At 31.7% G+C, this 25,600-nt stretch overlaps 1 protein-coding gene across 2 annotated transcripts in view; it reads left to right on the top strand.

Annotated features, from left to right (window-relative positions):
• The first annotated feature begins 3,232 nt into the window (after positions 1 to 3,232).
• LOC114324292 (transcription factor SPT20 homolog) overlaps positions 3,233 to 25,600 on the top strand; it is a 242,704-nt gene continuing 220,336 nt past the window's right edge. The window contains exon 1 of one of the 2 annotated variants that reach the window (XM_028272095.2): positions 3,233 to 3,404. In XM_028272095.2, the coding sequence (XP_028127896.2) occupies positions 3,387 to 3,404 (18 nt within the window). In that variant the 5' untranslated portion in view covers positions 3,233 to 3,386. Of the gene's footprint in view, positions 3,405 to 3,504; positions 3,545 to 25,600 lie in introns of those variants that run through there. The other variant, XM_050651403.1, reaches the window with a different exon arrangement.

A 25,600-nucleotide genomic window follows, 5' to 3' on the forward strand; every position in this document is an offset into this window, starting at 1 on the left:
GGTTTCTCGAGAACGAGATAATGAAAAGAGGCCATTACAAAAAATGCAAGCAGCATCTTTCTCGTCACTTGTCTCAACATCGACGGAATCGATTTTTTTGGTTCGAATTTCTCTTAAAACGACCCATAACTGTAACGATAAACTTCAATCATATAACAAAATTAATGCAGTGTAAAAACGCATAAGGGTGAGATGGCATACCTATGCCATCTAAACCACCTGCTTACTATGCCATCTCAGGCAACATTGCAATCATACCGTTTTTTTAACCTAATTTTTCTTAAGCACATTATTAAGATATAAATCGATACAGGCATAAGGTAAAAGAACATCACAAAATTTAAAAACTTAACTCAGGTGTAAAGACTCGCGAATTATAATGTGATACAAAAAAAGTCAATAAATATTTTGTCCTACTTAATTAACATTCCAAAAGCTACTGCTGTCAAAATAAAACTAACATGCATAAGTTCAACAATGTTGACAAATTTTAACTTGAGGGACTGAAAACTGTCACACTAGGCACCAAATTTGGAATAGTTTACGAAAAACGCGCGATATGCCATCTCAGCCAGTATGCCGTCTCAGGCATATTTCCCCTATTTTCTGAGTTTTCTTAAATGCAACACCCTGTATTTTAGTATTGTAATGAAATGATATTTTATGGTACTTTTTTATTTCTTGAGCATTTTCTATACCTAACTGCTTTAATTTGTGCTTAATTGTTAATCGCACCAACAATCTTAACTACGTAGGTATTTTGATAACTAAACCATTATTGGTAATTTTAAGGACCAGTCTGGATTAATATGTATTTATTTCTGAAAAATTATTTGGGATTGAGTATTTTCACGGCCAACCTAACAAAATTTTACGTATTTTTTGTTGCAATTAATGTTTATCTTCAATCACCAATAACTCACAAATTAAAGCAGTTAGGTATAGGGAATGCTTAAGAAATAAAAAAGTACTATAAAATATTATTTCACTACAATACAAAAATACAAGATGTTCTATTTAAGAAAACTCAGAAAATACTCATTCCGAGTTTCGACCAACACTGTATACTAAAATTAAAAATTTAGCTATACTAATGATTCTTAACAATAGTAGAATATATTAAAAATCACTTGAACGTAAGTAGAGTTTTAGATGTCAAACTATTACAATTCTACAGGGTGTGAATATTGCTACGAAATTAATAAAAATACGTAATTATCTTTTAAAATACCCTGTATAATATTACAAAACCTCATATTTTAAAAAAGGAGACATCGAAGAGAATCCAAAAATGTAAAAATATACAGGGTGTCCCATTTAGAAAAACGAAGTTATAAGCAACTTCCGGTATAACCGGAAGTTGCAAAGAGATGAAAATATTTTCATTTAATAGATCATCCTTCAAAACCCCTTTATTCCAATTTTCATGATTCTGTTGCCTGTAGTTCTCGAGATATTTCTAATAGGCCAGTTATCTGCCTCACCCTATATAAAACAACAATAAGACCTATTATAACATAATATATGCGGCAGAAACAAGACCAGACACAAATAGAACGTTACAAATGATGAGAACAGTTGAAATGAGAACACTAAGAAGTATACAAGGCAAAACTCTACGTGGCAGAATAAGAAGTGAAGACATCAGACAAAACTGTGGAATACATGACATAGGACGAGACGAATAGAATAGAATAGAATACAAATATGCTTTATTGTCACTGAAAATTATACAAATTTTATGGACAAAGCTTAACATAAAGTAAAAAAAAGTAAATAATAACAATAACAATAACAAATACAATTTTCTGAAATTTGATAAATCGTCAATATAAAAAAAATACAAGTTAATAAAATAAAGAAAATAAAACAAAACCGATATATTGCAAAAGTTAATATAAATTGCAAAGTAAACATACAACAAAGTAAAATACAGACAGGAACTAATAAGTTTAAGCTGCTGCATGTGACACCCAAATATAGATAAGTTTGGTTACTTGTGCATTTCTGTAATTTCTTAGTTAGTCATTAAGAAACTCTTCTAGTGAATAATATGGTCTTTTAGAGAGATGAGCTTTTGTCATTTTACGGAACTTGGGGAAAGATATTGCAGATTTGAATTGTAAAGGGAGATGGTTCTATAGTTCTTTTGCGGAATATAATATAGATTTCTTCACTAACTCAGAGAACGGGAACGCTAAATAGACATCAACAGTTGAATTTCTGGTGGAGTAGACATGATGAGGCCTTGCTGGAAAGACATGCATGTGTTTACGAATTAAGCAAACAGTTTCTAAAATATATAAAGATAGAAGGGTTAAAATTCCGTGATCTTTGAAGTAACGTCTGCAATGTGTTGTTCTTCTGAGGCCAAACATATACCTTATTGCTCTTTTTTGTAATTTAAAAATAACATCTAATTGGGCAGCTGTACTAGAACCCCAAAAAGGAAGACTATATCGAAGATGAGACTCGAATAAGGAAAAATATGTTAGTTTAGAAGATGCTAAATTGAGTTCTTTCGAAACAGATCTTATAGCATAGCAGGCTGAGGCGAGTTTGTTACTTAACAAATCGATATGAAGGGACCATTTGAGGTTGCTGTGTAAAAAAATACCAAGAAATTTTACAGAATCAACGGTAGAGATCTGGCTGTTATTAACAAGCAGGGGTTGAAGAGCACTTTTATAGGATAATGCTACGAAGATATTGGAACAACATATAAAGATAATGGAGGACAGAAGAATCGTTAAAAGCGCAACCCAGTAGGTACAAGACCACCGGGTAGACTACCAAACGATGGTGAGAATGCTGGACGTCATCATCCGGGGAAGACTTGATGGCAATGAACAGGCAGTAGTCTACTAGCATGCTCGATCATGCTAGAAAGAAGAAGAAGAAGAAGAAAATGCTGAATAATCTTTAGGTGTATTCTTTATGTTGCTTAAAATAAAAAAAAAACTTTATCTATTAGTCATTTCTCGATTACCAGTATGATTATATCATTCGCATATCCTATTATTTGCATGACATTCTTATTTATCGTTCGTGCAGACGTATGTAGGTACCTCATATAAAACTTATTACCATTCCTAATAGTTTTAATTGTCGCTACATACTCCAATTTAGTGGAATTAATATATAATTAAACTCGAGCTAATGGTACTGCTGGTTACAAAAATCACAAAGTACCCCCATTACGAACCTAGTTTATAAAAGAGAGTAGAAGTGTGCGAAGAACTCCAAGTTACTATCACTCTCTGCGACCATTCCAACGGTTCTAGTAGTGGTTCTACGAAGAAGTCGCGCGTTATCCGTGATCTACACAATCGTACCGAGGAGTACCAGTTTTTTTAGCGAGAAAGGATTGCTAGGTGGAGGAGAAGATGCGGATTTTCATTGCGGTGAGTACTGACAGGGTGCTATAAGAGGTGTAAGGGGTGAAACTATTATTACGATGCATATAATACGAAATGTCCAGATATTATTCTTTAAAAATAAACTAGATTGCTAGGTGAAGGAGAAGATGCGGATTTTCATTGCGGTGAGTACTGACAGGGTGCTATAAGAAGTGTAAGGGATGAAACTATTATTACGATGCATATAATACGAAATGCCAGATATTATTCTTTAAAAATAAACTGCTATAATTTAAAATGAAAATTTTTAAATAAATCTTTTGACATTTGATTGCAAACATCTTTCAATAATTTTCTATTTCTTTCTACCCTTTTAATAGACAACTTACAATACGTTTTATTATCTTAAGATTTCTGGCCATATTTTGCTACTGCGTTTTTTGTTTTGGAGATAATTCTGTTATTTTCACTTATGTCTTCTTTACTGCACTCACCTTTATCGATTTATGGCAGAATTCTTTTTTGCCATTTTTACTGCCCTCCTGTCATTCGCTTTGACCTCATAATGAGCTCCATCCGTTTTTTATGCAAACTATGGAGTCACTTATGCATTCGATTTCTATTGTTCTCATATTTTATCCTCCTCTTTCTGTATATGGTGTTAAAAATAAATTCATTATTTGACGTTTTGGCTTCCTAACAGGAAGGAATTTCAAAGTGCAATGACTCTGTTAAACAAAATGGTGAAGGGTTAGCAATTATGTACAGGGGTGTCAATTTTATTTTGTAATAATAATTTTAATTTACTTCACACTATACACAACAGTTTTAATGCGTTCTTGTTGTCGAATGCATGTGTTTTAATATGTATATTTTTTTGCTTCTACAGGTTTAGAGAAATCAATAATTTCTTTTCTCGTCAATAAAACAATGAGATAGGTACATTGAAATTAGTGATTTTAATACATTTCTTGCATACCTAATATAGAATACGTGTATTTTTCAGTTTTAGACCTGATGTTCATTTCGAGAAATATCGCAAGGTTCCTATTTAAAATTTTCAATTTACCCTCCACCCCTCTCCGTGGGGGTCGTGTTTGATATCATTCAATAGTTTTTTGAAAAATACTGAAACGCATTTTTTTGTTTTTCGGTCTGACGTTTATTTCGCAAAATATTCGCTTTTTTGTGAAAATTTGTGACTCGCTTATTTCCTTACGCCCCTTATGTATTTAACTTACCTTATCTTAATCTTACAATTTTAAGTTTTTCTAAGAATATATTTTTTCTGACCCCCTTAACGAACTCCCGTGTATTAAGAGCCCATACATGGTAGGTGTACATTTACATGGTACAAGGTTTCTCCCCATGTGATTTTCTTTCGCGCTCGAGTAACTGCAAAAATCCCCGCTTGGGATCCCCTACCATAAACAAAACTGGACACTGCAATACGTTCTTCCTGTACTATATAGTCATCTATCACATGTTAAATGTGGTGATAGTTTTTCGTTCAGAAACTCTGTCATTAGGAAATTATTCTGTCAGTTGCTTCTGTAATTATTTCTGTATGCTGGTTTCATCGCTTTTCTTTGTTTTTCGTTTGCGGAAGTACTCATTCTCTTTTATATGTAAGAGCACTACAGTCCTTGACTTCGATATTCTTGACTAATTTTTCTTTTGGGCCCCTTATGCATCTCCATTAGCTCTTTGTTTGTTCTTCTGTGCCTTTCCCCGTCAGATTGCTTTATACCACCAATTGTTTTTTTTAATTTTCTTCTCCCAAATCTCCAACTGTTTGATTCATTGTCCAAGTTTCACATTGTAGTTGGTCTCACTATTCTTTCATAAGTTCCAATCTTTACTGCCCTGGACACGTTTTTTGCCATCAACAGTGCGTTTAATGATACATCTTTCTCTCTCTTCGTCTCTTCTATTTGTAACTGTTATTCTGACGTAATCAAATTCTGTTACTTTTTCAAATTTATACATTCCCTCATTCATCCTTAGAGTGATCCATTTATATTCTTCTGCATTTTCCCTTTCATTTCCATATATTTGTTTTTTTTCTTGATTTATAGACGACATATTTTCTAGCTTCTAGCGTCAATACATAAACATATATTTGGAAGTTATATTTTTGAACGTGTCAGAAATACCAAGTCATCCAGTGCCGGATTAACCAATAGGCAAAGTAGGCAATTGCCTAGGGGCATCGGCCCCAAAGGAGGCCTCGTAGGGCCCAAAATGAAAAAATAATAATTAGATTTAAATAAAAATTGTAAATCATATTATATTGAAAAATTCAAATATCGCGCAATACCAGCAAAGTGATGGTGAACGTATAAAACTACATTACAAGGAAGAATACTGCCTATCAGTCTGCACGGTTTCTTAGAAAAGTAGTAAGATCAAGAGCAACAAATGAGTTAGCGCCCCCTCGCTACCCTCTCCTTCATTAATCATGCCTTTCACATGTCAGGCAAATACAATGGTCTCCAGGCTCATTTTCTAAGAATAACAAACTTGAAACTTACATTTTTTGCGCCGCACTATTGGAGCAATACCGTATTTTGGATTTGTTCAGTCCGTGTACAAATTTTTTCAGCCTCTATCCACCGTTGGGAAGCTACGATCAATAGGCGATCCCATTCGCCACAATCTAAACCTTGTCCTTAAAAGAACAAGCAGCACTAGATGGACTGCAAGGCTCTTGCCCTTGCGTACTCTACTCTTGCTGAAGACCCTAATCAGAAAGCTGAAACAGTTAATGAGGCTAAGTGTTTGTTGAAAGAAATGTCAAAACAGTAACACTCATAATGAATGAGTTTTGGTCAACAATTTTAGAACTCATCAACGATGTCAGTAAATCATTACAGAGAGAAGAGATTGAACTTGAAACTGAAGTTCAGCTTCTAAAATGACTTTTGGAGTTCTTAAAATCCCAAGGAGATAATTTTGCTTACTACGAGCAGAAGGTCTGCGATCTACAATACTTTCAATTAACCGACGAGAGTAAACAAACGCAAGCAAGAAAACTATATTTTGATGATGCTTATGTCAATGAAGTTTTTTTACAGGGTGGAGAAAAGTTGAAGGTTGAAACGAATCTAACAATTTTGGATAAGCTAATTATTGAGCTGAGTCGTCAGTTGACAGCGTACGACTCGTACGAGTCAGTAACTCAGTATTTGGTGTTTTGTGTGTTTTTCCAAAACTGTGATACTCAAATAACCGAGTGTGCTTCAAAACTACATGAAAAGTATACTGATGATATTGGACCTGAAATTTAAGATGAACTACTGCAGTTCAAATATTCTATAATCTATCTCCAGGACTTGTAGCGAAAACAATTTATTCCTGTTTCAGAGTCTTTTTGGGTTATTTATGAGAACAAATTCGAATCGAAGTTTTGAAATTTGTCAGTAGCTTGTAAGATTTATCTTACGCTAATGATTACAAATGCAACAGGCGAACAGTCATTTTCAAAAATGAAAATTATTAAAAACTGTCACCATTCGACAGTGGCACAAAATATTCTCGCATTGGTGCATTTCACTCAATTATGGATGGCTATCGAGGATGATGTGCTGGAGAATTTGGAAGTTGAAGATATTTTAAGTAGTTTAAGTTTGTTTCTATGAAACAGAAAAGTTACTTTATAATAATCTAAATAATTTATAAGGCTTTGAAAACTCAAACTAAATTTAATCCATAATTATTTACTATTACATAATTATGTAATGACAACGAGCATGTAATGATGAGTATTACTCACGATGATCAAGTTTGCGACACGAGCCGAAGGCGAGTGTCGTTATTCATCAGAGTGAATAATAGCCATTACATGTGAGTAGAATACTATACTCTTTCTACGACCTTTTTTTTTCATTATTAGAAATTTTTTTATAGTATATTATACATTATACTTTAAAATGAATCGTTCGTTTATTGATAACTATAACAAAAAAAACTAAAATCGTTTTTTATTGCAAAATTATATAAATAGTTTCTTGACTATTTATTTGTTTCATTTCTTCAAGCAACATGTTTTACAAAATGGAACAAAAATTTAAGTTTAAATCTACAAAATGTCCAACAATATATCAAAGGAATACCGCTCGGCGATGGAGGGGTTATCCGAGGTTTTGGAAGGAAAAGACAAAAGTTTATTAAGGGGCCTCCTAGCTTGGGTTGCCTAGGGGCCTCAAGATTCTTAATCCGGCACTGAAGTCATCTGTAAAACCGGGCAGTGCCTCTCTCGGCCCAAGAAACAGGTAGGTCTTTTAAAAATGTCCCAAGTCGGCGCAAAGATTAAAACTGCCCGATATAAAATATACTAGACTATACTAACTTTAACTAGAAATAAATGTTTTTGACCACATACCTAAGCAGTGGCGCAGCAGATACCCAAACAATCTATTTTCCCTAATATATAATTCCAAGATAAAATTATTATTATACCTACTAATGGGGTACTAATACTTACCTGTTAATCTTCGAGCCGACCTGGGGGGTTTTTAAAATGTACCTGGGGTATCATAAATGATTAAAGGATTATAGTGAGCCGAGATGGGAATACCCCGTAAAACCTATGCACTGTTGTCTTTTGTCCAGAATCGTACCGCTTGCCTGGATCTTACTCTAATTATTTTTTCTAATACTAGGTTGAAATAGTCTGTTGGTAGAAGGTTTCCTTGTTTTAATCCTCCATTGACATTAAAGTGATTTTAACGACATTCTCTGTTATGACTTTATATTGACTGTATTAGATGCTGCATTAGTTAGAGGCGTTTTTACTAATCGCATCAGTTTCTCTGGTATTCGCAGTGATGGTCATTGCTTAGTATTGATAGTCCGCAGCCCCCTAGGTTCTGGTACCAAATAATGCACCACTAAATATCGTAATTTTTGGGACAGGGGATTTTAGTTGTAAAGAGGGGGAGGAGATAAAAATTAAATCGTTAAAGTGGACTGGGAGAAATTAGGGAGAAAAGTTCCTTAGTTATTTTGGCCAGTTCTTTTACCATTAATACTCTCATAAGCGATCGGAAAATTCGCAAAATTGGAATATTTTTTACATTAAACATTTTTCTGGTATGTACAATAAATACTAGACAACTTGCTAAATGAGATATTTTATGGCCTTTTCACACCCATTTTCTTCTATTTATTGATTTTTTTCATATACACTTTCCATGTTTTTTATTAATTCAAACTAAATCTATATAAACAAAAGAAATAAAAGGAATTGTAATACAATACTGCATCCGCTTTGCAAAAAACGCAGTATATTGTTGCAAAAATGTACTTGATAATTGTTATTTGTTTATTCTTTGAACGAGCAGCCTGGGGCACTATTTACACGTCGTCCTTGCAAAAAGATTTTATTTCTTTGATGCGGCTGTGATTATTATATCTACGCTTCAAGAAATATCTATCCAATTAACAGAAGCTGTTTAAATCATAGGTTATTAACAAGATGAGAGGCATTTCAATAGTGCTTTTATAGAAAATTCGAAAAAAGTTTAAGACGAATGTTGAAATAGCTTTTACAGTGTTGTAAAATGTTAATTTTCTATTTTTTCTTACCCTTATAGCTGTTTCTTTCAATTTGTTAAATTCTTACATAGAAAAAGTAGACATATAAATGGTGGCAATTTACAATGTGAATTAACCACATAATAATTAAATTTGATTGTGCATTTCTAAGAGCTGCAATAAAAATTAGATACCTACGGTGGGCCAGGGCATCACCTGATGCTTTTACTGATTCACTGCAATAAAAATTCGATGCCTACAGTGGGCATCAAATCTAGCGAAAGCCGATGAAAGGTTCTCTGCACGACGTATTTTATTGTCGAAGCCTGAGGGAACTAGTTGAAGAGGTAGGCCAATGCTGAGATGGAGGGACGGTATAGGTGAAGATAGCAAAAAGATAGGTGCTGTCAACTGGCATCAAGCTGCACAGAATAGGACCGAATGGAGAAATTAGCTTAGGAAAGTCGAGGCTCAACTTCGGCCCTAGCCCCAACGATGATGATGATATAGGTATAAATATTACCTCATAAGGTAAACGTATCAATTATCAAGTCTCCTACATTAAGGTCCACTGAGGAGGCATTTTTCGTCTCCTCAATTTGCTCTAGTATTTCTATTAACCAAAGCATTAATTATTTATCTTACTTCGTACTTCATGTTCTTCTTGTCAAGAATTGTTTACTATAACAAGAAGTATTATAGTCAATTTGGATTCAAATGGATTCTATACTCATCCCCTTAAGTCCACAGTCAATAAAACCGACAACAACAAATACTTATTCTCTTTGTTGTTTAATATATGTATATCATCATCATCGTCATCATCATCATCACCATCATCATTATCATCATCATCATCATCATCATCATCATCATCATTATTCTTACTTTACAACCCTTTGTGAGTCCTAACCTCCTAAAGAATTTCTCTTCAGTCATCCCTATCTATTACCTTCCTCCACAAAGGGGGTATTGCCATAGTTTCCTGTTTAATATTATATTCAGGATATATTTTAGCTAAGGCTTTTTAAGATACATACAATGGTATAAAAATAAAGGACGGGGTCGAGTTCGCTCCCAATGGTAAGAATTTTACCTGAACTAAAAAAGGTAGAGTCCGAATTGGCTCCCATAGACAAAATTTATTTTACCTAAACATGTCGAAAATGTCACCCAGCGTTGTCACTTCTTTCAAATTTTCTCTTTTTGTTAGAAACAGGTACCTTCCTAGAAATATCTATGGGAAAGGAGGAAGACCTAACCCTTCGGTCCTAACTTAATTTTCGGCCGACACCGATAATTTGTGTTAAAATTGCCACATATGCCAATGTTGAACTAAAACAAACTCTAAAAGTATTTGTCTAAAAGTATAATTTTCCTATAAAAAGTCTATATCACTATGTAAATTTCCTAAGCAGTATAAATATTACACGATTTGGCAACAATGTCTAATGTTTCCGCGATTATATGAGAGCCTACCCGCATTCATGCGGGAGCCAATTCGTACCCTTCTAAAATATACCTGAACGAAGCGGAGCGAACTCGACTTCACCCAAAATAAACGGTGTCCCAATAATTAACAATTTCTGAACCAGGTAATTTGAAATGAAGGTCCATCGGACCTTAAAATAAATATTACTAAAACAAGGATACTACACAAGATAATATACATGACTTCACTGATATTGTTGCGAACTTTTAATGATGATTTTGGTCCCTAATCTTATAATTTTCCTGCTCTACATTTTGAGATGTAGATTTTCTACATGAGATATTTTAAACAAATAGCGTTTCAAAAATGATATGCAGAATAATTTTGAATTTGGTTCCGCTCATGAAATTGCTTTTTTTTCCTTAAAATTATAAAAAAAGTTTAATTAATATTGCTTAATATTTTATCTTCTAATAATGTTGACTGTACTAATATGCAAGTTGACTACTAATGACTAGTTTTTATGATTAATGCGATGTTAAAATATCGATAAGCTCTTATCTTCAAAGCGGCCGTATCGCATTTTTTAAAAATTTATACCAAACGTTGAGATGGCCACTTTTTTGCGCGTTCTGACAAAGTTCCGTTTCTACTTATTATTATTTTAGGTTTCGATTTTCACTCACTCCAAACGTCAAATAGTAATATAATTAAAAATGTAATTTCTATTACAATGAATTGTGGCTCTATATAAACATAATATTTATGTTAGACATGCCAGAAGGAAACAGTTTCAGAATCAAAAGGATATATACTGTTTATTTATTATTACATATACAGGGTGTAACAAAAATACAGGTCATAAATTTAATCACATATTCTGGGACCAAAAATAGTTCGAATGAACCTAACTTACCTTAGTACAAATGTGCACATAAAAAAACTTACAGCCCTTTGAAGTTACAAAAAGAATATATAATTAATAAAAAAAATTATAATTAATAAAATTTAATAAAATATTTTTCCAATATATCGAAAACTATTAGAGATTTTTTATTGAAAATGGACATGTGGTATTCTTATGGCAGTAGTATCTTAAGAATAAATTAAAGATAGATAGATAGATAGATAGATAGATAGATCTTTATTTAAATAGAAAAATCCTAATATACATACAATATAAAGAAAAGAAAGTACACTATAAATTTTTGATATGTTGTTTAAGCAATATTTTGAAATTATTGAGTCTAGTACATTTTTTTACAGCTGCAGGTAACTGATTAAACTTAAGAAAGCTTTTAAAGGTGAAACTTTTATAGTGAAATTTGGACACCCCATAAAAATTTTATGGGGGTTTTGTTCCTTTAAACCCCCCAAACTTTTGTGTACGTTCCAATTTAATTATTATTGTAGTACCATTAGTTAAACACAATGTTTTAAAAACTTTTTTGCCTCTCAGTACTTTTTCGAAAAATCAGTTTATATCGAGATATTTTGAATATTTGTCAAATCCACCACATATTTGAGTATTGGTTAAGTACGATTACGAAGACTTGGTAATAATATGAACATTTATTTATGATTTACATTTTTAGGTATATTTTGAACCATATTAAAAAAGAAGCCATATCTAGATAAAAGATGCCTTATAAAAAAATACAAAGAGGCAAAAAAGTTTTAAAAATACTGTGTTTAACTAATGGCAGTAATAGTTTAATTGGAACGTACACAAACATTTGGGGGGATTAAAGGAACAAAACACCCATAAAATTTTTATGGGGTGCACAAATTTCACTATAATTTTTCTTTAAGATGTTCCTGCTATAAAAATACCACATGTCCATTTTCAATAAAACATCTCTAATAGTTTTCGATATATTCGAAAAAATCGATTTTCATTTTGTAACTTCAAAGGGCTGTAACTTTTTTTATGTGCATATTTGTACTAAGGTAATTTAGGTTCATTTGAACTATTTTTGGTCCCAGAATATGTGACTTAATTTATGACCTGTATTTTTGTTACACCCTGTATATTTTTTAACACCTCTGTAAATTATTGTATGTCTAGCTCTAGCACAATAGTGTACTTTTACTAGCGTGGACGAAACTATTACTGAATTTAAGGAGCCTGAATCAGGTTCATTCACTATACATAACGTAAGGTGATCGGTGCAGTGTAATTTTGTGTTGTAACAGAATTAGAAGTACACCCACGCAAGTACGATATTTGCAACTGAAATCGCTTGCACTGAATACGAAGTTTTGTTACTTAGTGTGATGAAACTCGTTTCAACATTTTCAATGACAAAATAGAAATAAATATGTAAGACAGGTACAAATGTTCGAGAAGAAACAATACATATTATGAAGATGTTATCACGGCACAGGTATAGTCTTAAGTGAAAGAAAAAGAGTTGTATCGCCGTATTTAGGACCATTTTTAGTGCAGCCGATATGTGAAACAATTGTGCATTTAATGATAAAAGTATATAATTTGGAACACATATACTGCACATATAAAGGTTCAAATTTAGATGAGAGGCCATCTCAGATTTTGCCTCTTACAAAAATGGCGGAGATTCAAAATGGCGACTATACATTGTGACTAATAGCACGATAACTTTTGAACGAGACTTCAGATTTCAACCACATTTGGTATATAGGTTCTTTTTTTGATGTATAAAATCGAGGTCTTAAACCGGAAGAATCGGTTTACCAGAAGTTTGATTACTGCCCTCCGCTACGCGTCGGGCAGTAAACTTCATTCTCGGGAGGAAAAGTAGCACTTTGCTCCCTTGTTATACAAATGGCTATTTCCTAACTAGTGCGGAAAGTCATACTTTTCCGCACGCGATTGCAGTTTGCCGGACGACGCGAAGGGGAGTTCGGCAAGCAGTCGAGTACGGAAAAGAGACTTTCCCAAGAGCTAAGAACAATATTTTTTCTACGAGCGTTTAAAAGATGACCAAATCTTAATCAATTAATTGAATTAAAAATTAACGCTAATAAGTTATAATAATCCCGAATTAAAGGCAATGCGGTGCCTAAATACGTGTTATGCAGTAATGAATGGTGTAGGTATATCAATACAGGTTTTAATATTTTAAAGTCATAGCAACGATGTCAAACAAAGCAATTATTGTCAAAAAGCACACTTTAAAATTTCCACGCATCTTTACTTACGAATTTTAAAATAATTCAGTGATTTAGATGGCATCAAGTGACGAAGAACTACCCCCATCTATTCTCGACATTGTCAATAATCTAAATCTGTTACCGGAAAAATCAATTAATTAATTAATTAAATTCAGTGCAGAAAAGTAATGCGAAAAAGTAAAACTTTCCAAACTAAAACGCGTGCGGAAAAGTAGACTTTTTTGCACGCTCGTAGAAAAATTATATTACAACCGAAAATAGTTAAAAAAGAGTAATTCAAAAACAAAATCAAATTACCGTAGGTGGCGTACAACGTGTATTGGGGACCATAGCCTTAAGCATACAGATACGACTGTAATCTGGCAAGCTTAAAAAAAGCATACTGTGCAGAGATACATATAATATTGTATATAATTGGTTATAGAATTCACAAAGTGTATAATATGTACTTTGGAATCCAGTTGAAGAATGGTTCCGTTTTGGATTATAGGATACTTTTAAGGATTTGATAAGAATTAGTGATATTACCTTGAAATAAAATGAAAGAGTATAAGCGTATGTCGAAACCCGGAAGTATTCATTTCTCCTTTTATTATAACAACAGTTTGGATATAAAAGAAGTACCGTAATAGAATCGTGCTCTTAGTAATTTAGGAAAAATCGGTACTAAAATTAACAACAATAACAAATTATAAATTAAATTGAATCATGAGGCTGAAAGTAAAAGTACTAATACAAAATACGTTGGTCACGCCCGATATTGTACGTCGTGTTTGTACAGTACCATAATTTTATATAAGGTGATCGGCTATGAGGATAAGTATTTCTACGAAAAATTTGTTTCTTCAGTAACTCCTTATTCACTACGTAACAGAAAGAATTACTCACTTTATATATCTGGGATGCTACCTTGCAGACCAACTAGACCTAAGTAAAGAGGTCAAATTCAGAGGTCAATTGAAGCAGCTCACACAATTTAGATATACGTATAAAAAACTTATACCGTAAATCGTAAATCAAGGATCTGAAGTACTACCGGATATCACCCTGGACGAAATAAATCTAGGCTTGAAGAAAACAAAATACAAAATACAGACGAAATAAATCTAGGCTTGAAGAAAAGTCCCCTGGTGAAGACTCTGTGGTTGCCGATGCAATTAATATGGGTGGTCACTATTTACTCAAGTAAATAAGAGATCTCTTTAATCTCTGCATTTTTAATAGTACTATACCAGACAAATAGTATAACACCTTAGTGATATTGATCCACAAAAAAAAAGGGATACAGCTGATTTGGAAAACTACCGACCAATTAGTTTACTGAGCCATTTCTATAAACTTTTCACAAGAATAATCACCACTAGACTGGACAACAAATTTGACTTTTACCAACCAACAGAACAGGGCGGTTTTCGTAGACTAAGTGGATACTAAGTGGACTATCCATACTAAGTGGATTCGGAACAAATGACCATCTTCAAAGTATTAAGATGGTAATTGAAAAATCGGATAAGTACAATAGGCCACTTGTTCTTGCCTTTGTGGACTTCCATAAGGCCTTTGATACCGTTGAGCTGGACATGTATGCCGTATTGATTATCGATATACTAAGCTAATATACATCTATAACAACGCCACAATGGTAGTGAAGCTGCACGAGAATACCAATCCCATACGAATTGGCAGAGGAGTATGGCAGGGCGATACTATGTCACCTAAGCTATTTAACACCATTCTGGAATACGCCTTTAATGTCTGATTGTATCAACATATCTTAAGCTTAAGACGTGCCTTAAAGAAAAAAACACAGTCGTCAAAAAAAGCGTGACGCGTCTTCATCAAATAAACGGTTTTCGCACCATGCTTTTCTAACGAATGTGTTAGATTTTTTCATTTTTTTTTATTTTTTGATTTTTAGTTGATTTTTTTATAATATGTTTAATTTTAGTCACTTTTAACTAAAGAAAAGCGTTTCTTAAAAATATTTTTTTCATATTTTTTTATTTTTTACTTTTTAGTCTTACACTTTTCAAACATTAAAATATATTGCCATGTTTATTAAAATATGTATAAAACATATGATGTACAAACATGAAAGTATGAAATTATGTATAGTTCATATAATTAGCTACAATCTGTAAAAGTTTCAAGTTTCTTCATTTGTAAAAAACAAGAGAATTTAAGCATTTTCCGTTATCGTTTTTTATTTAAACAATTAATAAACAAAAAAAATTTATTGACTACTTATTCGTGTATTGTTCCCGCGAATGCATGGGTCTGCAAATTTTTAGTCATTTGCATTGAAGAAAAGGCAGTCAAATTAACGTCCAAATATTTGACCCAAACGATTGAACTAAAGAAAAGTGTTTAATTAATACGACAAAACGAATTCTAATATTAATTGTAGCACAAAAGGTCTCTACCGGTGGTTTTTCTAAGACTACGATAAAAACATGAATTTTTTGAATTCGAGTTTTAGTTGAAGTTTTGTTTCGTATCGTATTGAAATTTGACACGAATAAACGCCGATTTATATATAAACAAATATATGAGCGTTCAAAATTTGAAACTTTATTGTTTATTAATGAAGCATAACGTAAACAATTAACGTAAAAAGTGAAATTATGTATAGCTCATATCATTAGCTGCAATCCGTAAAAGTTTCAAGTTTCTACATTGTAAAAAACAAGAGAATTTAAGCATTTTCCATTAAAATCGTTTTTTTTATTTAAACAATTAATAAACATAAAAAAAATTATTGACTATTCGTGTATTGTTCCCGCTAATGCATACGTCTGCAAATTTTCATTCATTTGCATTGAAGAAAAGTCAGTCAAATTAACGTCTAAAGATTTGATGCAAACTATTGAAGTAAAGAAAAGCGTTTAATAAGAAAAATTTCATACCTAGGGCATATTCTTAGAGGATACCGGTAGTGACTTACATTAAAAATGTTATTAAACTTTTATGTCTTATTAAATTTCATTAAACCTTAGTATTTATTTTGATGTGCCAAGGTCACTCTTTTGAAATCGAGGTAATTCATTTTAGTGGCTTGTTTAGATTCGTTGTTGAAGTCAATAGACCACAACTTCGTTCAATCGACCATATTGTTTGATAATAAATTATATATTTTGGATTCTTTTGAGAAATGTATTGGAATTATTTTGTGGACCATAGTAAGGATTGAGCTCTAAATTATAGTATGGAATATTATTTAAAGCCTTAGTTGCCGAAGACGTTCTTACTTTGTATCTAGCAGTAAAACAATGTGTTTATTCTACAGTGGTCTTCAGGAGTTTGTATATAGCTAGGTATAGTTTGGATATAGCCGTAAGATTTTTCAAATATCATTTACGTGGATCTCCAGATTTTTTGCAGTTCAATATTCACCCAGAGTTTGCGATTTACGAGGAATAAACCCAAACTCGTGTTTGTTTTTTGAAAAACAATTTAATAACTTTCCTATTTATCTGTTTTTACTATTTAGTTTTTTCTTATATCATATTGATTTAGTTTTTTAGTAGATTATATAGATTAGTTAGAGCCAGACAAGCCAGAAGTTCTACTGAATATAAAAAAGAGAAAACTTGAATACTTAGGCCACCTGATGAGGGGACAAAAGTACACATTCCTACAAAACATAATGCAAGGAAAAATCCAAGGACGAAGAAATCCAGGCCGTAGAAGAATGTCCTGGATGAGAAATTTGAGAGAGTGGTTTGGCTGTACCACTAACGAATTGTTCAAAACAGCAGTAAATAAAATTAGAATCGCCCTAATGATATCCAATCTCCGATAGGAGAGGCACTCAAAGAAGAAGAAGATAGATTAGTTTTTTCTATCCAATGTAATTGCCAACGTTAGGGAAACCTAATATGGTACCGAAAGAAGAAGAATGGGAAGTCACATCTCGTTATCAAGAGGCGAGATCAAATCTTATCAAACGTAAGATTTGATTTTGTATTGCTATGTGTCTTATCATAGTGTACTACTATGATTACTACTAGTGTACTACTTGTGTAATTATATATATTTTTTCGTATTCATCATATAGGTATAGTTGTTTTTTGTGTGGAATATTCTGTTCAAATTATGATGATTGGATATATTAACCTCTAATGGCAAATTATAACTACGCAATGGACTACGCAAATCCAAAAAACAACTGAGATATTTCATGTGAAAAAAAAACAGGTTTTCATTAAATTATTAATGCACTTTTTACTTATTTTACTACAAGTAAAAACCCTAATTGTTAAAGAACCACATTAATTAAATTTTCTACATTATTTCTATTAAAAATGTCTACAATATTTATGGTAGGGGAGACCAAGCGGGGATTTTTGCAGTTACTCGAGCGCGTCAGATCATATGGGGAGAAACCTGGTACCCTGCAGATGTACCTCTACCATATATTGGCTCTTAACACAGGGAAGTTCGTTAAGGGGGGCCGAAGAAAATCTATCCTTAAAAATACTCGAAATTGTCAGATTAAGATAAGGTAAGTAAAGTACATGCAAAAGAGTGTATATTTAAAAAATCTGCAGATTTAAGCGGGGCGTACGTAAATGGGTGAGTCACAAAGTTTCACAAGAAAAAAGCGAATATTTCGCGAAATGAACGTCAGATCGAAAAATCTAAAAGATACGTGTTTAATATTTTTCAAAAATCTATCGAATGGTACTAAACATGACCCCCACGGAGAGGGGTGGGGGGTAAATTTAAAATTTTAATTACAAACCCCCCGATATTCCGCAAAATGAACATCAGATCGAAAAACTGCAAAATACAATTTCAAAATGTATTTGAAAAATCTATCGAATGGTACCAAACACGACCCCCCACGGAGGTGGAGTGGGGGTTGCTTTAAAATCTTAAATGGGACCCCCAAATTTTTATTACAGATTTGGATTCTTTACGTAAAAATAAGCAACTTTTATTCGAGACATTTTTTCGAATTATGGATAGATGGCGCTATAATCGGAAAAACGATTGTTGGAAATGGAAAATTAATTTAAAAAATGGAAAGTCCCCACTAACATGGACAATTTTACTTAACTTTGTTTGGTTTTAGGACCTAATAATCACAACCCAATAGCTCCCCATAACGCTCGAGTGACTGCAAATTTAGCATACTTTGCTCCCCTACCATTATGATTTTGGAAGACTTTCAACTAATAGTAGATTCGGGAAGAAAAAAATACAAACAAAATTTAAAACAGGAATACTTATATCTTTTGTTTAGTTTTGTGTGTGAGCTATAAATTTCATGGATGAAAAACTATTACAAGATGGACAACATAGATCAGATTTTATAAATATGTCAGTAAAATCTAAAGCAAGTTACTTAACTATAGCTAGACAGTTCATAATTTATAGAGTAAATAATTGGGTAGTTTTAAAATGTGACATTTACTTATAAATATGTATGTGTTACTGGTAGATATATTTCTTAAAAACATTATAATAGAAAAATGATACAACACAAAAAGAAAATTAATTATTTAATAACAATATTATATTCAAATTCTTCTTTCTCTTCCTTTATAACATGTAAAGCAATTTTTCTTATTTATTGGCGGGCTGTTTCCTTTATGACAGATTCTACTCTCTATTTCTCTATTTCTTCCGCGGTCGGCTGATATTTAATATTATAATATAATAATTGTTGGAAATAGGAGGCATATTTTATTTAGGCATTTTTATCCCGAAAAAGATGTAAAAGATGAAAAAAGAAAAAAAAATACTCAACACTATAAAAGAAAGAAAAATGAGCTACTTTGGTTACATATTGAGAACTGAAAAATATCAGTTGATGTGATTTGTTATACAAGGGAAACTGGAAGGAAAAAGAGGACCGGGGAGAAGACTCACATCCTGGTTGAAAAATTTAAAGCAGTGGAGTGGAAAAACAACAATAGAACTCTTTGGAACCGTTGCAGAAAGAGTAAAATCGACCAGGATGGTCGCCAATGCCTTAAAGGATGAAGAAGAAGAAGTATCTCGAAAAATAATTTATTAAACGGTATGCCTATAATTGAGGCCTATAGAATCAAAACCTGCTAGATCCATGTCTTGTAATTTTGTGAGGAAAAAACATTAAAAATGTAAATGTTCCAAAAATAATCCGGCATTTCTCAATCAAAAGGACATCAGTAAATATCATAAAATGGCACATTAATTTGTCATTTTTCTGTATGCCCCCTAGAGCCTAATAAAATAAAAAAAGTCAAAATGTAAATTCGTACAGGTTAAAACAAATTTTATATCAAAGTTTCGGTGGGTACAAAAGATATTTTCAAGAAAGTATCCAAATTATACAAGGGGATCATTGTTTAAATAATTAAAAAGGGGTCATTTTTGCAAAAAAAATACTTTTTTAACTGCTGAGGTAATTCACTTATCAATGAAGGTCTACGGGATTTTTTTCTGCAAAGTTGAAGGGTAAATCTTTCACATAAGACTTATAAATTAAATTTGACCCCCTATTTATTTAAATAATTGTATATAAAACTTAAAAAACAAATTCGCAAATAATTATTTTTAGCGTTTTAAATAAGCACTATCAAATATCTTATTTTACAGACTAAGTTCCGCTATGTTACCAGCATTAAGCAAAAAAAATTGGTCAAAAAACATTTAATATTTTTTGAGATATTGAAGTTGTTTATTAAATGTTACTATATTTTCAATTGCAAAAACGCGGTTGTTGCCAAAGAAATATTCACCTGCTTAAGATCTCATTATTTTTATTTTTATGTATATTGTCGATAATTGTATGGATACATTCAAATTTCAATTAAACTCCCCCCTAAAATGGCATTTGAAAATCATACAAATTTGTTTATAATTTTTTTTTTTTAATAACGTCGCGGGGATTAAGTATTTTAATATGCCGTTTCGATAATTGGGTTCCTGGGAATTTTTTACTAATTAACACAATTTTTTTGTAGTTTTTTCTTCTTCTTTTTTTCCATGGCGTTATATTACTACGGGCCCTTTTAGGGTTAAATTTTATTAAGAATGTCGAGTCTATGAGATCTAGATTGTAGACCTAAAAATATTAAGATTTAACTAACATCTCTTAAATAAAATGTGGCTACTTACTGAGTTACGGGGTGTTTTATTTAAAAATTTAAAAATTATTGTTACCAAGTACTTTAAAACTATTTAACGTATCCTTATCATACTTGGCAGAAAGCGTGGCTATTATACACCCTACTAAATTGTGATTAATAAACGTTTCTAGCTAGTGCCAGAGGCGTACGACAGGGGATAGTGAATGATTGACCCTTCCCAAATTCTACGCCACTGAGTGAATTACTATTTTAACGAAATTTTTCGATTCTCCAATACTTTGTATGTAAATAACTTTATTGGTATCGATAAAGTTATCAGTTTGAGAGATATTGGAAGTTTAAAATGAATGAATGAATGAATCAAAATAACTATGCCGTTTCATTTTTAACGTCCAATATCTCGAAAACTAATGACTTAATCGTTACCGGTAAAGAGTATATTATTTACATATAAAGTATTGGAGAATCGAAAAATTTCGCTAAAATAGTAATTCCCTCAGTGGCGTAGAATTTGGAAAGGGTCAACCATTAACTATCCCCTGTCGTACGCCTCTGGTAGTAGCTAGAAACTTTTATTTGTCACAATTTAGTAGACTGTATAGTATCCACACTTTCTGACAAGTATAATAAGGATGCGTCAAATAGTTTAAAAGTACTTGGTAAAGATAATTTTTAATTTTTAAATTAAACACCCTGTAACTCAGTAACCAGCCACATTTTATTTAAGTGATTTTAGACCAATCTTAATATTTTTAGGTCTAGAATCTATAACTTAGAGATTCGACATTCTTAATGAAACTTAACCTTAAAAGGGCCCAGTAATATAACTCCATGAAAAAAAAAGAAGAGGAAAAAAAGACAAAAAAATTTGTTAATTAGTGAAAAATTCCCAGAAACCCAATTATCCAAACGGCATTTCAAAATATTTAATCCCCGCGACGTTATTAAAAAAACAAATTATAAACAAATTTGAATAATTTTCAAATGTCATTTTAGGGGGAAGTTTAATTGAAATTTGAATTTATCAATACATTTGTCGAAAATATACATAAAAATAAAACTAATAAGATTTAATACAGGTGAATATTTCTTTGGCAACAACCGCGTTTTTGCAATTGAAAATAGAGTAACATTTAATAAACAAATTCAATATCTCAAAAAATATTAAATATTTTTGGACTAATTTTTTTTTTGATTAATACTATTAATATAGTGCAACTTCTCCTGTAAAACAAGATATTTTATAGTGCTTAGTTAAAACGCTAAAAATGATTTTTTGCAAATTTGTTTTTAAAGTTTCATGTATAATTATTTAAATAAATAGGGGGTCAAATTTAATTTAGTAAGTTATATGTGAAAGATTAACCCTTCAACTTTGCAGAAAATAATCCTATAGACCTTCATTAGTAATTGAATGACCTCAGCAGTTAAAAAAGTAATTTTTTTGCAAAAATGACCCCTTTTTAATTATTTAAAGAATGATCCCCTTGTGTAATTTGGATACTTTCTTGAAAATATCTTTTGTATCCACCTAAACTTTGATATAAAATTTGTTTCAACCTGTACGAATTTACATTTTGTTTTACATGTAGTGAAATTTTATTTTAATAGACTATTACATGTTCAGAAATTTGTACTTTTAGTTTGGATTTAGCAGAACGAAAAATTTAGGATTTAGCAAATTTTGATTCTGATGGGCTCAATTAAGAAAGCCTATAGAATGGGAAAATCTCAATGATTTAGTAGTCTCGCTTTTAATAGCAAATAAAGTTTAGAGCAGAAAAATGGTTAAGGAATACGGAAACGAAAATAAACGATGGAAAAATGACGAAAAATACTTTCAAATATGAAAAATTTAAACGATAAAACGTAGTTTCCAAGTGAATACAGTTACCACAGAGCATTTTATCTACTTATTGTATGAAACACGGTACATCAGAATTAACTTTTATTATAAAAACCGCCACATGATGAATTTAAGTGAATGTTATCTAAATATTTTACAAAGTTCCCGATAAAATCTTTCGAATCTTATGCAAATAAATGGTATTTAATTTTTTCCACGACAGGTGTAGATGTTGTCTAGTGGTGATAATGAAGTGGTACTAGTTAGTTTTGAAATTAATTATAGAAACTAGAACACCTTCAGGTGCGGCAAAGTATCGAAATTTTTATCGGTTTCCAAATCCGTGAGACTGAAGAACGTTTAAAAAAAACTGCACATCTTATGTAAATATAAAAAACAAGATGGACAAAATGTTAATTTTATGAAGCTCAATATTATGAAGTGCGAAGAAGGGTGTCATATATTTTGTATCAATCACAAATTTGAATTTTTGATCTTTATGAAATAAGCCAAAAATGATTTTTTTAAGTGTTAACGATGTTAAAAAGTGGAAAGGAAAATGCTTCTGATATGTTTTTATAATTATTATAGCCAGAAAGCCACTGCGCATCCGCTAGGAAAAATATTCCGATTCGGATTTTTTGCACAATCTTCCTAAAAAAGGACCCCTTTTAACAAATTTGCATGTTGCCAGGTCCAAAAGTGGGTCAAAATATTTTTCAACGTTTTTTTTGTTTTTTTCCTAAAATAATTTTTTTTGCATCGAACAATGTTTTTTTTAGGTTTTTTGAATAATTTCAAAGAGAAAGGTCTTGAGTGACTTTTCTCTAAAATTGATAGTTTTTGACATATAAGCGATTAAAAATTGAAAAATTGCGAAATCGGTCATTTTTAACCCTCACAAATTATGTGAAAAACTGAAAATTTCGATGTTGCCAAGGTAAGCAGATATTCTTTGAACATCGATTGATCAAATCCCGAAGAGTTTTTTGCAATACAATATCGAAAACCTCTTTGTGATTTAATTGCCAATCAAGTGGGCGCTTGATTGGCAACCGTTCATGTACCTATGTAGGTATATGTAACATGCGTAAATATATGTGCGGAGTGCGGAATAATATTTCGATTCAATTTTTTCTCACCATCTTGCTTGAAAGTATCCCCTCTTAACAAATTTGTATGTTGCCAGGATCAAAAAGTCAAAAAAAATTTTAAACGTTTTTTTTTGTTTTTTCCTGAAACTAATTTTTTTGCATCGGACAAATTTTTTTAGGGTTTTTGGATCATTCCAAATAGAAAATACTCTAAGTAACTTTTCTGTAAATGTGATAGTTTTCGAGATATAAGCGATTAAAAATTTAAAAATTGCAAAATCGGCCATTTTTAACCCTCAAAAACTATGTAAAACACCGAAAATTTCAATTATACCAAGGTACGTAGATATTATAAGAATATCGATTGGTGAAGTCCCGAAGAGCTTTTTGCAATGCAATATCAAAACCCCTTTGTTTTTTAATTGCTAGTCAAGCGGTCGCTACACTATTTTTAACCTTTGCATGCATACAACATTGTACAGTCGGAAAAATAAAGAATACCCATGAACGATCACATCAATCACATATTTTGTATTTGCTGTTTTTTTTCATAAATAACAAACGAGAGAGATAAATTATTAATAATCTGAATATGTGATTGATGTGATCGTTCATGGGTATTCTTTCATTTTTCCGACTGTATGTAATATGCGTAAATATATGTGCGGAAACATATTCTGATTCAATTTTTTTTCATCATCTTGCTTAAAAAGGTTCCCTATTAAAAAATTTGCATGTTGCCATGGTAAAAAATGTGTCTAAAAAAATTTAGTGAAAAAAAATTGAATCGAAATATTGGGCGGGCGCTTGATTGGCAATTAAAAAACAAAGGAGTTTTCGATATTGTATTGCAAAAAACTCTTCGGGATTTCATCAATCGATGTTCAAAGAATATCTTCTTACCTTGGCAACATCAAAATTTTCAGTTTTTCACATAGCCCGTGAGGGTTAAAAATGGCCGATTTCGCAATTTTTAAATTTTTAATCGCTTATATGTCAAAAACTATCAACTTTAGAGAAAAAACACTACAGACCTTTTCTGTTTGAAATGATCCAAAAAACCTAAAAAAACTTTGTTCGGTGCAAAAAAAATTATTTTAGGAAAGAAACAAAAAAAAAACGTTTCAAAAAATTTCGACCCACTTTTGGACCTGGCAACATGTAAATTTGTTAAAAGGGGTCCTTTTTTAGGAAGATTGTGCAAAAAATCCGAATCGGAATATTTTTCCTAGCGGATACGCAGTGGCTTTCTGGACTATTACAATATTAGTTGTAGCAAAAGTTAAAGCAAAAACGTATACGAGTACAATTCTTAATAATGAACTAAATCTCAAATGACAAAGATCTGAAAAGTCTATTGGCTATAAAACTATGTATTGAAAATAAAGAACTAAATAGAAAGAGAAACTAGTATAGAAATATCGAAAAAAGTCTTATTGAGATCAGCTACGTCATCGTTACCATCGGTAGTAGCGGCCTAGTCATCGCGCTGAATGACGTGAATTATGATTTGACATTTTCAATGTAAAGTTTGGTTAGGACAATATTTTATCAAATATTTTTGCAAAATGAAATCTTCAATTCACAACCTGTTTTTTTCCTTAAATATTCCTTGCCAAGAGGCAGGTTGGTGACAGCTTGAACATTGTTAAGCGAAAATCAATGTTTATTTGTCAAATAAAAACAAATATTTTTTCTGTTTTTTTTTCAGAACAGTAAAATGTATTTTGAATTAAATAAATTACATACATTCTTCTGTTTGTATCAATTAATTTAGTTAAAAAAATTTTTTGGGCACACCGTATAAATCATTTTATTAAAGTTTGAATTACTGAGTAGATAATTGAATAACCTTTCAAATTAGCTAGCACACGACACCTATTTTCAATCTCAATCAATTTCTCCTCTATATTTTCTCCTTCGTAAGGATGTAGTGGCGTTATATGTAATTTGCTTGACTATTTTTGTCCAATTATCTGTCTCCTGTGTGTGTTGTTTTGCTTCGGAAAATGAGTAATCAGTCATGTTTTCAGTCTTTATTTGGTCCGACCATCGTACTCAAGATTTTCTGAATCTTTTGACATTACGTTGCC

Source organism: Diabrotica virgifera, chromosome 1 (assembly GCF_917563875.1).
Source record: "Diabrotica virgifera virgifera chromosome 1, PGI_DIABVI_V3a".
Taxonomy (NCBI): domain Eukaryota; kingdom Metazoa; phylum Arthropoda; class Insecta; order Coleoptera; family Chrysomelidae; genus Diabrotica; species Diabrotica virgifera.